General features: G+C 61.5%; 5 protein-coding genes across 5 annotated transcripts; 3 read left to right on the top strand and 2 right to left on the bottom strand.

Annotated features, from left to right (window-relative positions):
• Positions 1 to 14: 14 nt before the first annotated feature.
• Positions 15 to 1,118, bottom strand: PAN0_012c4522 (uncharacterized protein; the record flags this gene model as incomplete). Its single annotated transcript, XM_014800059.1, has 1 exon — positions 15 to 1,118. The coding sequence occupies one exon, from the start codon at positions 1,116 to 1,118 to the stop codon at positions 15 to 17; it is 1,104 nt and encodes a 367-aa protein (XP_014655545.1).
• Positions 1,119 to 1,864: 746 nt separating this feature from the next.
• On the top strand, positions 1,865 to 2,631 carry PAN0_012d4521 (uncharacterized protein; the record flags this gene model as incomplete). Its single annotated transcript, XM_014800058.1, has 2 exons — positions 1,865 to 1,984; positions 2,074 to 2,631. The coding sequence occupies 2 exons, from the start codon at positions 1,865 to 1,867 to the stop codon at positions 2,629 to 2,631; spliced, it is 678 nt and encodes a 225-aa protein (XP_014655544.1).
• A 434-nt stretch (positions 2,632 to 3,065) lies between these two features.
• On the top strand, positions 3,066 to 7,202 carry PAN0_012d4520 (transporter; the record flags this gene model as incomplete). Its single annotated transcript, XM_014800057.1, has 1 exon — positions 3,066 to 7,202. The coding sequence occupies one exon, from the start codon at positions 3,066 to 3,068 to the stop codon at positions 7,200 to 7,202; it is 4,137 nt and encodes a 1,378-aa protein (XP_014655543.1).
• Positions 7,203 to 7,796: 594 nt separating this feature from the next.
• Positions 7,797 to 9,824, bottom strand: PAN0_012c4519 (uncharacterized protein; the record flags this gene model as incomplete). The annotated part of the gene is made up of 1 exon (XM_014800056.1): positions 7,797 to 9,824. One exon carries the CDS (start codon positions 9,822 to 9,824, stop codon positions 7,797 to 7,799), a length of 2,028 nt encoding a protein of 675 aa, XP_014655542.1.
• A 1,677-nt stretch (positions 9,825 to 11,501) lies between these two features.
• Positions 11,502 to 13,946, top strand: PAN0_012d4518 (CDC5 protein; the record flags this gene model as incomplete). Its single annotated transcript, XM_014800055.1, has 1 exon — positions 11,502 to 13,946. One exon carries the CDS (start codon positions 11,502 to 11,504, stop codon positions 13,944 to 13,946), a length of 2,445 nt encoding a protein of 814 aa, XP_014655541.1.
• Between the last annotated feature and the right edge of the window lie 848 nt (positions 13,947 to 14,794).

The following is a 14,794-nucleotide window of genomic DNA, read 5'->3' as shown; positions in this document are numbered from 1 at the left end:
CTCTCATCGAATGTCTAGGATTGAGTGTGTGCTTGGTAGCGCTGACGGATGGTGTGTAGCCAGTTGGGGTCGGTGAGGATGGCCTCGACGCGCGAGGTGAGCCAGTCGACGTTGCCCCAGAAGCCGCCGCTCCAGCCGGCCAAGAAGCGCACCCAGGCGACGAGGGCGAGCTGCCAGTCGTACATGAAATCGTCGAATTCGTACTCTGCGCCTTTGGGCAGTCTGTCGAGCAGAGCCTTGTGGTAGGTGCGCAGTAGGGCCTCTTCGCCGCCGCGTGCGAGGTGATGCGAGGGGATCGAGGTGGTGAGGAACTTGGCGAGATCCTGCACGCCGAGTCCGATGCCTACGTACTGGAAGTCGTACATGGCCATGTGGCGCGTGTCGCGCGAAAAGGCCATGTTGGCCGCCTTGACGTCACCGTGGATCAGGCACAACCGCGAACGGTCGGTCGGATTGTTGAGGCACCAATCGACGATCGAAGGCAGATCGCTTTGGGCATGTAGACCAAGCTGGCCCCAGCGAGATCGTGGTTCGATGTTGGAAAGCTCGTCGCGACGTGTGGCGAGATAGTGGTACCCGCCTTGCTGCCACAACCCCCGACCCGACCATGTATCAGCCTGCAATGGTGGAGGACAGAAGGTGGAGGATTGGGTGTTCCACGACCGAGCGTGGAAGGATGCAAGCCATTGCAGCGCCTTGTTGAGCTGCGCATCGGTGAGTGTGCCTCGTCTTTCGGCCAGCACGGGGAATCGGATCGCGAGGTCCTCCAGCACAAGCGTCTGTGCCTCATGGTCGGACGAAGACGCAGCGTGCAACGTGGGGATGTGGCACCCGTCGTCGGGAGACGCCAGCCGTGCCGAAAAGTCGCGGTAGAAGTTGGCCTCGACGCGGTAGGACAGCATCTTGCGTAGATGGCCTTCGTCCTGCTCGCCTCCGGCCGAGGGCGGCGGACAGATGGTCTTGACTATGCACGTTGCATCTTGGGACGGCGACGGCGAGAGCGTGAGGCGGTAGATGTGGCCGTAGCCTGCCCAGAGCTCGGAGAGGTGCGTGGAGCGCGCGACGCGCGTGCCTGGAAGTAAGCACTCGACGAGCGACTCCAGCTCGTCGCGCTGCATGGTGGTGAAGCTAGAGCTAAGCTACGGTGGCCTGAGCATGGCGAGATGCTCCACATTCGCAGCCGCGGAACCTGACATGCGACCGTGCGAAATTTGAAATTTAGATTTGTTGGGAGTATGCCGCCCTAACATACCCAAATCCACGTGACGCTGACTCGCCGCGCCGCGCCTCTGTGAATTGCAGGTGTTGTGGGTCAAAGTCCGACGCTGAACGTTATCGCTGCAGCAGCTCCTGACTTGATTCAGTAGCATCGCCGAAAGAGGCTTCGTTGAATGAGGGTGGGGAGATACGAGGACGCTGGAGAGGCGGAATCAGAGAGCGCAGGGAGGAACAGCAAACTTCATGGATGGATCAAGTGAGTCGTGCGAGAGCAGGAACCCGACCAAGCCGGGGTAGAAGGTTGATCAACGGCGAAATTGGCAGTGTCACACTCTCTTTCGTGCAGCAGCTGTGCATGACATCACGCTGCTAGCTTCGAAATCACACTTGGCAGCCTCTTTTAGGGAGTTGCGGGCAAGCTCGTTTCAGGGTCCTCCTTCAGTTGGCCATAGAATCTACAACGGGCAGCGCCCGCTCAGCCTGGAATAAAACTGTTTCCCCTCGCCGCTGCTTCTTTCTCTTCAACACCAACCAACTCCTCAAGCAGAAGCTCTCGACGTCCTCCCACCCGACGCATCTCCTCACCACCAACACCACCACCACCAACATCCGATCATCAATCGCCCTCGCCCGCCCTTCCTCAAGTATGTTCCACGGATCCAACACCCGCCTCAACGCCGCCGGTCTCGCACCCGAGCACTCCAAGCTCCTCCCCGAGAGGCAGCCCAAGGACGACGAAGCTGACCTCCTCAACGCTCTCCAAGAGGTGAGTAGTGCGCCCCACCTGCCTCTCGACCATAACAGATTTGTGGACTGACCCTGGTTCTGTTGCATTGGTTGTTCTCGTCGCACCAGCTCTACACCTCTGCCACGCCCAGCGATGCCTGCTTCTCCATGTTTGCCAACGAGGCCATCCTCACCCTCCCCACCGGCGATGTAGTGGTCGGACCCAACGGCATCCGTGCCAAGTTTGCCGAGCTGCTGTCGAGCCACTCGCAGCGCACCCTGCGTCAACGTCTGCTCGTCACGCCCGAGTCGCTGCCCCACCGCACCATGGTGCTCGACCATGTGCTCAGCCTCTCGAACGCAGGCGACGACATCAAGACGGTCCACTCGCTTGTCGTACTCAAGCGCAAGGCGCAGGACGGCAAGATCTCGGCCCTCACCGAAGAAGAGGGTCACCGCAAGGCCACCGCGCCCCTCGCCGCGCGCGCCGCCGCCGCCAACAGCTTCTACTCGCCCACAGACGCACAGCTCAGCCCAGTCACCTCCAAGCTCAACCTCGCCAAGCGCAAGCACCACATGAAGGCCAAGCCCACCGCCCTCTTTGCAAACAGGTCCGGTCTCCGTCAGGCCGTCATCCCCGGCTCGCCAGCGCATAGCACCACGTCCAACGCAGACATGGACTTCTAGGCGTCCTTCCATCCATTCAGCTCCTGTCGTGCTTCTTGTTTCTGTTGCTCGTTCATCCATCGTCTGTATATACACATCTGCTAGGCTCTCCGGTCCAATGCGCAAAGGCGCTTCTGTCGCTGTCGAGACATGTCTCTCTCCCGAATCTGTATTCCTTCTGCTTTCTCCCATCGCCCGATTTGTTTTTGCCGATGCCGCGCGTGGGAGTGTGAAATATCGGGCTGCGAAGCATGCGAGGCGGGAAAGCGGAGAGCGGAAAGAAGCACGCGCCACTTTGCTGTCAATTCCCACCTCTCACACTCCAACGCCGACGTGTCCGACTTTCCACCACGTCACCACCACCACCACCACCTCCATCATCTCTCACACAAACCCTTTTGTGACTCAACACTGCCCATCGAGTCTCGCTGCAGCAGCCGCGCCCGTTCGCAACCATGCTGCACGGCTTCAACATCCTGCGGCAGCAGTACTCCAACCTCGCCAAACCCGGCGGAGGCAACCAGTCCGCCATCTCCACCGTCCAGACGCTCGCAGACCGTCTCGCAAAGGCAGATGAGAACGGCATCGACATCGAGGACAGGAGAGCTGCCGTCCTCGCACTCAAGGGTCTCAGCCGTGATCACAACAGGGCCGTCGGCGAGCATGCTCTCCCTGCCCTGCTCACCTCGCTCCAGCGCGACGCCAAGGATGAAGACACCGCGAGAGCGCTCATCGAGTGCTGCATCACTCTCTGCGAGGTTCAATCAGCAGACAGTGCCGCATCCAATCCCAACCACAACCAGCAGACTCCAAAGCGAAAGCTCCACGAACAGGGGCCGCCCCCAGGGCTTCTGCACACCGACGTCTTCCTCGAACAGCCAGGTCCGCTACACTGTCTCTTGCCCCTCCTTGCGCCCGATCGCGCCTTCTACACCCGCTTCGCTTCGCTCCAACTCCTCGGCTCGCTCCTCCGTAACCGTCCGCACAGGGTGCAGGACCACGTGCTCGTCGCTCCCGGCGGATGCGGCGCCATCCTCGAGTGTCTCGCAGAGGGCGCAGGCTCGTCCGCAGAGATCGTTCGCAACGAAGCGCTGCTGCTCCTCCCGCACCTCGTCCATGGCAACGCCGACATCCAGAAGCTCGTCGCCTTCGAGGGCGCCTTCGAGAAGCTCCTCGACGTCTGCGCTGCCGAAGGCAGGGTCGAGGGCGGCGTCATCGTCCAGGACGCTCTCGAAGGCCTCGAGGCTCTCCTCAGGTACAACGTCTCGAATCAGAACTACTTCCGCGAGACGCTCTCCATCCCCATGCTCGCACCGCTCCTCTTCTATCCCCCCGGCCCGCCGAACAACGAGTTTGCATCCAAGCACGCAGAGCAAGAGTACGCGCGCCAGCTCGAGGCGTTCTGCTTCCAGGACTGGGATCAGCAGAAGGTGACAAACGCAAAGATCGTGCTCGACATCGCCGCGCTCCTCATCGGCGGCCAGGGAGATGGACGACGCGCCAACCAGGGCGCGCTCCTCCAGTGCGGCATGACAAAGTGTCTGCTCGATCTGGCGCTCGCTTCCACAGCACCGGCCAGCCTCAAGGCACAGGCGCTCCATGTCGCCGCCTCGCTCATGCAGGCCTCGCGTCCCAACCAGGACCTTCTCTCCACTCTGCTCGTCCAGCCCGTCACCCTCGTGTCCGCCCCTATTCCGGATGCGCTCGAGCGCCAGTCCGGTGAGCACGAGCACGCCGCTCAGCCGCCTGTCCCCGAGGTGTCGTTCAGCCGTTCCGAACCCAAGCCTGCGGTGGTGTGCCTCGTCGACACTGCCATCGGCACTTCGGGCGCCAAGGGCGCGCTCGGATTCAGAGCGGCTGCCATCGCCTGCTTCCGCGCCTACGTCGCCGACAACATGGACGCACGCCTCGCCATCATCAATGGCATGGCGCCCGACGCTGACGACAAGCACGACGGTGCGGCAGCCTCGGCTGCCCCCGCAGGCAAGGTGCTGCTCGAAGCCATCCTGCAGAACCCTTCCACGCATGCGAGCTCGGCGAACGCGGATGCGTACAAGCACCTTGTGGCCGCCATGCTCTTCTCCTACCTCCTCCGCTCCAGCGAGACCGCCAAGAAGGCGGCTCGTGCAATCGCCGTCAACCCGGACGGTAGCATCGTCAGGAACGCGCGTGCCGACCAAGACGCTGCGGCAGACGACGACGATGACGACGACGACGCGCCGTCTTCGCTCATTCAGGTCGTCGTCGGCAACCTTACGCTCTCCGAACGCGAGCTCGCCGACGCCGTCAGGAAGGAGCGCGCCTCGGCTATGGGCGCAACCGTCTCCTCGGCTTCCTACTCGGCGGCCGACTGGACGCGCATTATGATCGGCTACCTCGTGCTGCTCTCCGTGTGGCTCTTCGAGTCGCCGCTCAGCGTGCGCGACTTCCTATCCGAGTCCGCCACGCTGCAAGCTGTGATCCAGCCCGTGGCGCAGTCCTCGGGCGTCGATCCGCTCATCCAAGGCCTTGCCGCATTCCTGCTTGGCGTCGCATACGAGTTCGACACCGACCCCGGAAAGGCTGCTGTCACGAGGGAGACTATGCATCCGATTCTGCACTCGAGGATCGGCGCCGACCAGTTCGCTGTGCGCATCGGCCGCGTCGCAGACGACGTGCGCTTCAGGGAAGTCACGCCCGACGTGCTCGAGAAGCTCATCGTCGTCGAAGAGCAGGCTGAAGCCGACGAGCTGCGCGCAAAGCAGCAGGCTGAAGCACGCGCGGCCGCGGCTGCTGCTGCCGCTGCAGCTGCCGCAGCCAAAGCGTCAGACCCTTCTGCGGCAAGCGCTGAGCCAGCCAAGCCGGAAGACAAGGAAAAGGCGGACGAGGAAGCGCAGGACAAGGATCTCGAAGTTAACGGGCTCGGTCATCTGTCCAAGCGCCGCCGTGCCGGGCTGTGGTTCGACTGGTCCTTTGTCGAGTTCTGGCGCGCCAATTCGACGCTGATCTCCAAGACGATCACGGTGGACCCGGCGTCGTCGTCGGCAGCGCAGGCTGCGGTGCCTGCTGAACTGCTTGACGCACAGCGCCAGGCAGAGGCACTGCGCGATACAGTCGCCAAGCAGGCGCGCGAGATCGAGGTACTGGAAAAGCGCATCGAAGAGCTTTCCGCGCAGCACGCCAAGGAGATCGAGGCTCTTCGCAGCCAGCTTGAGACGGCCGAGACGACGGTTTCCTCGCACGCGCCGCAGCTGCAGGCGGCACAGACCGAGCTGGAGCAGCTCAAGTCCGCGCAAGCTGCAGCGCTGGCCGACATCCAAACGCGTCACGACGCCGTTGCCGCGCAGCTGCAAGAGACCCAGGCCAGGGAGGAGAGCAGTAACGGCAAAGTGCTGCAGCTCACCTCGGAGATGGCGCGCATCTCGGCGGGCAAGCCGTCGCAGAAGGAGTTTGCCGCGCTGCAAAAGGCGCACGACGAGCTCAAGAAGAAGCAAGACGTCGAAGCGGGCGGCAGCAGCAACACCGCGATGAAGGATCTGCTCGAGGCGCGCGAGCTCGCGACCAAGCGTGCGGACGAGATCGCAGCGCTGCAGGAGAAGGTGGCCGCGCTCGAAGCGTCCACCGCTGATCGTGCCCCAGCACAAGCACAAGGCGAGGGAGAGCTGCAGAAGAAGCTCGACCAGGCACTCCGCGAGAAGGCCGAGTTGGAGAGCAAGGCGGCCGAGCTCAAGGCGTCGAGTGCCGCCACTTCGAACGGTGAAGAGCTGCAGGCAAAGCTCGACCAGGCGCTGCGCGAGAAGGCCGAGTTGGAAGGCAAAGCAGCCGAGCTCGAGGCAGCCACGGCACAAATCGCCCAACTGAAGACGCAGGCCGAGGCAAAGCTTGCGCTCGAGAAGAAGATCTCCGACCTCGAAGCGTCGCACACTGCTGCGGAAGGCCAGACCAAGCAGCTCGAGGAGCTTTCGCAGAAGCACGCAGCGCTCGAGACGCAGCTTGCAGCGCTCGACAAGGTGGCTCAAGAAAAGGCCGAGCTCGAGAAGAAGCTCAAGACGCTCGACGCTGCCGATGCCAAGGCGAACGATCTCGAAAAGAAGCTCGCCGACCTAGGCAAAGTCGAGAAGGAGAAGGCGGAGCTGGAGAAGAAAGTGCAGACGCTCGGTGCGGTGGAGAAGCAGAAGAAGGAGCTCGAGGCCAAAGTCAAGCAGCTGGAAAAGTCGACCAAGGACAACAAGCAGCTCGAGGCCAAGGCGAAGCAACTTGACCAGCTCACGAAGGAGAAGAAGGAGCTCGAGGCCAAAGTCAAGACGTTCGACCAGCTTACAAAGGAGAAGAAGGAGCTCGAATCCAAAGCCGCGCAAGTCGACAAGCTCACGAAAGAGAAGACGGAGCTCGAAGCCAAGCTCAAGTCGCTCGAGGGCGCGTCCAAGAGCGAGGGAGGTGCGGAGCTCGAAACGCTGCGCACCGAGAAGGACGAGATCGCAAAGGAGAACGAAGACCTCCTCGTCCTCCTCGAGGAACTCACCCAAAAGCGCAAGAAGGACAAGGCCAGACTCAAGGAAAAGGGCGAAGAGGTCAGCGAGGACGAAGACGAAGACGACGATGACGACGAGTAGAACTTCCTCTCGCACTCTCCTCCTTCCTTTCCCCCAGCTGAGATGTTGCAATGCATTCATTCACCTTCACGCCCGAAACCATCACCTCTTTCTCGTGACACACACATTCAAAAGCGAGAACCAAAAGTTGAGAGGAGCAGCAAAAAGTTGATTTGAATCATGTACAAAAGGCCAGTCGTGGAGGTGCAGGCGCGATTCTGCGACCCCGGTCGATACTGCAGCGCGCAGTAGAGGGGTCCCGCAGAAGCGCCTGCACGGCCGAAGAAAGGGGGATGATGGAGAAATCGAAACACAAAATGGCGCGCCAAACGCATCCGCAAGAGAACCAGCTCGTCGGGGACGCCCTTGGCGCGCGCGGGCAGCGAAAATGCTCGTGCATGTATGCGGGTCGGGGTGGAAAGCGGGAGAGGTGGGTGAGAATACAGTTCCGGAAACGTGACGAAGGCAGGCAAAAAAGAGACGAGGGAGAGATGCAAGGTCATGATGGTACACAGGAACTTGGTCGTTGAAGCTGTACTCGGCTTCCTGTCGTGAGAGCGCATGGCGAGGCGCGCTGTGGTCGTAAAGGGGGGAAAAGGAGCGCTGCTTGGCAGATCAGGCGCAGCTCAGAGCAGGTGCCGAGACGGTGGCTTTGCTCGCGGTGGCAGTCGTGTGCTTGATCGCATCGTCGTCAAGCTGGTCGTCATCGTCGTCGTCAGCCTCGGAGATGGAAGCCGAGTCGATACCCATCTCCATGAGCAGGTCGTCGTCCGAGAGGTGCGAAGAGGGCTCGCCGTCGTTGTCGTCCGCACGGTCAGCCGCTGCAGCGTCCTTGAGCATTTTCTTGCGGCCGACCCGCGCAGGCTTGCGGCTAGTGGGTCGGGCTGCGGATGCGGCCGACTCGGCGGGACCAGCTCCCATCAACGACATGCCAGCGAGGAGCAGCACCGAAGCCAACGTGCTTGGTGCTTTGGCGGTGGCGAGGCTGTTGGAGGGGAGCGAGAGATGACGCGCGTGGTGGACGTCGTGCGACGACGAGGACGAAGCTGTGGAGGGCGAGGAGGGCAGCGAGGCGGTAGGGAACTTGTAGTCGAGACCGAGGCCCATGCCGAAGCCTTGGAGCTTGTCTGCGACGAAGGGCTGATGCGCTGATCGGTTGCGCATAGCGGTCTCGGAAAAAGTGGCCAGAGTCGGGGTCTTGGACAGGCTGAAGGCGGCGTGAGCTGCGTCGGGCATGGCTGCATCCATGTGGGTGAACTTGGAGAGGGGCGACTCGGGGACGAAAAGGGGAAGCTCTGCGCCCTGAACGCCCTTGAAAGGTTGGGAGCGCGAAGCCAGGCCGGATTGGGCGGCAGTGACGTCGATGGACTCGAAGCCGGCGACGCCGACGCTGTTGTCCAAGGGCATGGCGGCTGCTGCGAGACTGGCGCGCATGGCGTCGAGTTGGTGAGCGAGCTGCTTCTCGCGCTCGTGGGAAGCAGCGAGATCGGCTCGGACACGCTCAAGCTCAGCAGAGGCGGTGTCGGCATTCTTGTGAGCGGCCGGAGTGGGTACGACGGATGGACGACGAGCGGAGGGAGCCTCGGGAGCGGGGGAACCTTCGAGCTCGTCTGCGGTGGGAGCGATGGAAGCGCCTTTCTTGGAGATGACCTCTTCGAGGCAGAGACGAGCCATGGGCTCTTCGTTTGCGAGGACTGCGGCGAGCGGGGTTGCGTCGACGCGGTCGAGGGGGGCGTCGGTGCCTGCGATGGTCTCCCACATGCGGTATACGAGCATGGAGATGCCCCTGCACTTGACCTCCATCTCTTCGAACTGTTCGCGCTTGCGCTGGCGGGAGAGGAAGGCGGCGGCGCGGTTCTTTACGAGACGCGCCTCGCGCTTGGTCAGGCCCGAGGTGTCGGGGGGCACAAAGAGGCTGGAGTGCTTTGCAGAAGTGTCGATGACGGGGAAGGGCTTGCCAGCCTCGGTGACGTGCGATGCGGAAGGGGGAGGACGTCGCTGAGCGTTTGTGCGCGACTGCTTCTTGGTAGCTTTGGAGGCGGCGTCGGAGGTCTGTTCGGAAGCGGCGTCGAGCGATGCGTCGGCTGCGGATTGCTTGCGCTTGGCACCCCTCTTGGCGGAGCCGGGACGAGTGGAAGTCTCGGAAGTGGAGCTGGGGGAAGGGACGGAGCCAATGGATTCGGCGTCCGAGAAGGTGAAGCGCCTGTCCATAGGATGGGTTGTGTAGGCGGGGAGGCTCATGGTTGCCATCATGGGCTGCGAGCCGGGGAAGGCGAATTGCGGGGCCACGTGGGCTGTGGAGAAGACGTCGGTGCCGGGTTCGAGTTTGACCATGTCGGGCTTCCAGAAGGGGGCCGGGTCGTGGGGGGCATACATGGAGGGTTGGATGAGGATGGTGCCGGGAGCGCAGTGGTTGTGGATTTGAGGCTGGAAGTGAGCGCCAAAGGGAGCGTCGATGGGGTTGTGGAAGCCGGGAGGAGCAATGTGGTCTGGGGAAAAGTGCGGGTCGATGGTTGAGTTGGACATGGCGAGCGAGTGAGGAGAGTCGTTGGCGTTCCAGGAAGGAGGCTGAGGCGAGGAAGTGGCTGCGGAGAAGCCTTGCGGGATGTTTGGGGAGGAGAACGAAGGCGAGGCGCTGATCATGGTGTCGTGACGGTGATGGTGATACGAGGATTAGAAAGGGCTTTGACTACCAGCGTACAAAGCAGATGTGACAGGCGATACAATGTGCTCCAGAGCGGATCGGATCGAGTTGAGATGGGAAGTGGGAGATGGTGGCGCGTGATGATGGAACCAGTCGATCAACACGTAAGGATAAGTTGGAGGTTGCGGACGAAATGAAGGCGCGAACCGGGCGCGCGACGTGATGCTAATGATGCGAGGACGCGATGGAAGAGAAGAAAGGGGAAAAAGACACGACGAAGGATGGAGGATGAAGCGGGGATGGTGGGAAAGAGGGAGAGGAGGCCAGGGGATGATGGCGCGCTGAGCCCAGAGCCCATGTGATGTGACAAAGGGGACGAATGCACGTCTGCCTGTCTGTCTGCCTGTCGAGGTTTCAGACGTACCGTCGCGCCTCTCTGCTCTGCTCCTGACTTGGAGCGCAGCCTTCCCGTCGGCCCGTTGAAAGGAGCTTAGTTGCAGCGGCAGCCGCCGTGTGGTTTTGCAGCAAATTGCGTTGTCGAGCGCTTCTGTTTGAATGCACCGCCCTGTCAAAGAGGGCTGAAGAGGGCTGTCGCGCGATGCACGCTAAGGCGCTCCGATTAGCCCAGTTTGTAGTCGCGCCATAGTCGCCAATTTCAATTCGAGGTGCACCTTGCATTTGAACGCGCAGAGGCCGCCTCGCCTCCCTGCGCCCCAAGCGCTCGATTTTGCATCCTTTTTGCCCACGCCGTGCATTTGAACAAGTTTCCGAGGTGTCGGTTTCAGAGTTGACTTGCAGATCGCCATCGGCCCCCCCTTTTTTCCCCTTCTTCGCTCTTTTTCCCTCGCCCTCGGTCACTCTCCTTGCGCGCCAAAGAGAGAGATAGAGAGAGGCGGGGGAGACCGACGCTTGGCCCTCGCTCAGCCACCCCGAGCCGCCTTACTCTCTCTGTGGCATGCTATGGGCGCCTCGATCCACTCGGAATCACCGAGGCTGTAACTGAGCACCACGCCGTACAGCATCGTGACGCAAAGTGGCTGCACTCACTGCTTACGAGACCGGCCTTGTCTAGAATCGAGCCTTGCCTCGCCTCGCCTCGCCTCGTCCGTTGTCCTCTGATATCGTGCTCGCAATTCGCAATTTCGCGGCGGCTCAGAGTGGGCCGAAATGCAGCTTCAACACACGCGCGCGCCTCTGTTGCACCCAACTGTCTCACCCACTCTGAACACATTTTCGCTGCAAGGCCCCCGCACTCGTGCTTAGCGTCGATATCATAGCATTCAGCATACAGTACACCTACTCACCTCCAATGATGACTGAGCCCACAATATCGCACAATGAGATTCGGCGTCGACGCAGACCAATCCGAACACATCTCTGCGGCGTATCCTTGATTGGCCGGCCATGCGCGTTCAGCCAGGTTACAGGGTGCACCCTCCGTGTCTTCGCCACGCTCTGGGGTGCATCCAAACCTCGGGCGCGCTCGAAAAATTCAGAATTCGAGTGTTAGCTGGTGACATAAGCGCATGTAAGCACGCCCACTGTTTTCTCGCATCCACGTGATTCGAGATTTCGCTCCACCGCGCCTGGAAGCTCCACCTCGCAATCCTCTACTCTCTCGTTACTACATCCGCACCACCGCAACCGGACCGCCTTCACGCAGGCAAGCTTTCACCATGGTCCGCGTCATCATCAAGGGCGGCGTGTGGAAGAATACAGAGGATGAGATCCTCAAGGCCGCCATCTCCAAGTATGGCGTCAACCAGTGGGCGCGCATCTCGTCGCTGCTCGTGCGCAAGACGCCCAAGCAGTGCAAGGCGCGCTGGTACGAATGGCTCGACCCATCCATCAAAAAGACAGAATGGTCCAGAGAAGAAGACGAAAAGCTTTTGCACCTCGCAAAGCTCATGCCTACACAATGGCGCACCATCGCACCCCTCGTCGGACGCACCGCCAACCAGTGCCTCGAGCGATACCAGAAACTTCTCGATGAAGCCGAGGCGCACGACAATCAGCCCGGCACCAGCTCCCTCGCACTCACAGGCACTGGCGAGGCCGTTCCGACCGCAGACGATGTGCGTCGACTGCGTCCCGGTGAGATCGATCCGGATCCAGAAACCAAGCCCGCACGACCCGATCCCATCGACATGGACGAGGACGAAAAGGAGATGCTCTCCGAAGCGCGTGCCCGTCTCGCCAACACGCAGGGCAAAAAGGCAAAGCGCAAGGCTCGTGAGCGCGCTCTCGAAGAGGCTCGCCGTCTCGCCATGCTTCAGAAGCGCAGAGAGCTCAAGGCTGCCGGCATCACGATGAAGCAGAAGCCCAAAAAGGGCGCCATCGACTACAACGCAGACATCCCCTTCGAGAAGAAGCCGCTGCCCGGATTCTACGACACGAGCGCAGAGGCCTCCAAATCCTACTCGGCGCCCGTCGGCAAGACGCTGCAGGAGCTCAACAGCAGAAACGGGCCCGACGACGGCTCAAAGAACAAACGTCAGAGGGAAGCCGACGAAAAGAGCAAGCAGAACAAACAGGCTGCCTCGGTGCGCAACGAAGACCAGATCCGCAAGCTCAAGGAGGCCGAACAGATCACAAAGCGGCGCAAACTCAACCTCCCCGCCGCCCAAGTGGGTCAGGACGAGCTGGAGGCCATCGTCAAGATCGGCCAGGCGGGTGAACGTGCGCGCTCGCTCGTCGAGGAGGGTTCGAGCGATGCGACCGACGGGCTGCTTGAAAAGTACTCGGCGCTCGACTCGGCGCAAACCGCGCGCACACCGCAGGTCGCAGCGAACGAGGATGCACTCATGAGAGAGGCGAGGAATTTGCGCCTCATGTCCGCAGCTCAGACGCCGCTGCTGGGCGATGCCAACGCCGACCTAGATGGATCCCAGGCGGCCAGCGATTCAAGCACGCGCCTTTCAGTCCCGCAGACCCCCAACCCGCTCCTCACCAACACGCTCCGAAACGAGCGCAGCGCGTCTGCTGATAGAGCCGGTGGAAGCACACCTCTGAGGACTCCGCTGCGCGACAACCTCGGGCTCAACCTCGAGGACCGCAGTCGGGCCGGATCCGAGACGCCGCGCGACCTCAAACGTGCGCGTAACTTCGCTCAGTCGAGCCTCCGCCACGCACTCTCGTCGCTGCCCGCGCCCAAGAATGATTTCGACATTGTTGTCGATGACGACGACGACGAGCCCGAGGCGAGCACGAGTGGGCACCAGGAAGGCGATGCGTCGACGCGCCAAGAAGATGCAGCGGAACGCGATGCCAGGATGGCGCGAGAGGCCGCCGAGGAGGAGGCCAGGGCAGAAGCAAGACGCAGTCAAGTGGTGCGCCGAAATCTGCCTCGACCGGCCGAGGTGGATCTGGCGCGGACGATCGCACAGGTCGAGGCGAAATACTCGGAACGAGTCGAGCTCATGGTGGCGCGCGAAACGGCATTTCTCTTGCATCACGATGTTCATGTACATCCCATCGCAGGCGGTCAGCATCCTGAGCCCGAGTCGGTGGAGCTGCAGGCGGTTTCGGACGACTCTCTCTCCGCCGCGCGCGAACTGATGCGTGCCGAACTGGCGGGCCAGCTCGGATTCGCCGGCGCCAACGACGAGGTGCTGCGGAGGCTGATTGCTGCATCGCTCGATGATGATGACGAGACCACGGCGACGCTCGAGGCAGCGCTCAAGCGCGGATGGGCAGCTTCACGAACCGACAAGGCGAGGCTGGAGCAGGATCTGTCGCACGCGCGGAGCAGCATGGCAGCTGCAGCTCAGCAGGCGTCCAAGGGCGAAAAGATGCTGGGCAAAGTGTTGGGAGGATACAAGACGAGGAGCGAGGCTCTGAGCGCAACGTCGAGGGAGACGTTCAAGGCGTTGGAGGAGGCGGCCATCTCGCAGCACACGTTTGCACGGCTGCGCAGAGACGAGGAGGGCGGACGTGCGGAGCGACTCGACTCGCTGCGCAGGGAAGTGGAGCGTTTGGACAGTCGACAGGGCGTGGCGCAGGGTGTGTTCAGAGCGCTGCAAGAAGAGAGGGATGCATTGCAAGACGAGTGCGAGACGCTCGAGATGCAACTCAACATGCGCCATGCCGAGGCGCTCAACGAAGCCGCGCTGCGGGAGTAATGCCAACCTTGCTTTGATCGTTCACACGTTGGTCGTTCTGACCGACTTGCGCCGAAAGCGCCGAACGCGCCGAAGCCGTGCGTGCGTGCGATGTGATTGTGCAAAAAGGGCGGAATGGATCGGGACCGAAGCGACCAGAGGCGCATCGGTCGCGTGTTGCGAAGCCGCCAAAGTGCACGGACTTGGCGGCTCCACCACTCGCACACGTGAGTCAGAACCACCGAGGTCGACAACGCTCGCCGTAAATTCGACCACGGTTGTGACTGGATGGATTGGATGGCACGCACGGAACAGTCACATAGCTCCGAGCCAAAGCTATTATAAAACCAACTTGAAGCAAACCAAAAAACTTCGGGCGAGGTGGGAGGTGGAAGGAGGATTCTTTATCAGATCCGATCTGGCGCAACCTCGCTCTACACCCACTTGGACGTTTTCAAACGGAGACGGGAGCAACAAGGCTTGGCACGCCAGGCTGCTCATCTCATTGGGTGCGACTGGGTGCGAAGGGATGCACGGTGGAAGCTTCGAAACCTCTCGGCGCCTTTACCTTGGCCCCAGTGCGGCCGTCTGAGTTTGAATGCCCCACCGCTACTGTAGTCTGCTCGAGCCAAACTGCCGTGCTCGGCAAATTTTTTTTTTCTCTTTCTCTTCTTTTGGTTATCTGATCCGACCAATCTGATCGAAAAGCGCACGCCGTTTCCGGTTCATCCTGGCCCGGCCCTCTCAGCTCCGGCTGCCTCTCCCTCCCTGCTGGTGTGCCCTTGCACCATCGTCCATTGTCTCCGCTCGACTACCGAGCCTTGTCGTCAGCGTCGCTCGCATAAGTCATACTGGACTCGCAGCCACAC

This window comes from Moesziomyces antarcticus (genome assembly GCF_000747765.1).
Source record: "Moesziomyces antarcticus DNA, scaffold: scaffold_v10012, strain JCM 10317, whole genome shotgun sequence".
NCBI lineage: Eukaryota > Fungi > Basidiomycota > Ustilaginomycetes > Ustilaginales > Ustilaginaceae > Moesziomyces > Moesziomyces antarcticus.
This window is presented reverse-complemented; position numbering and strand designations above follow the sequence as displayed.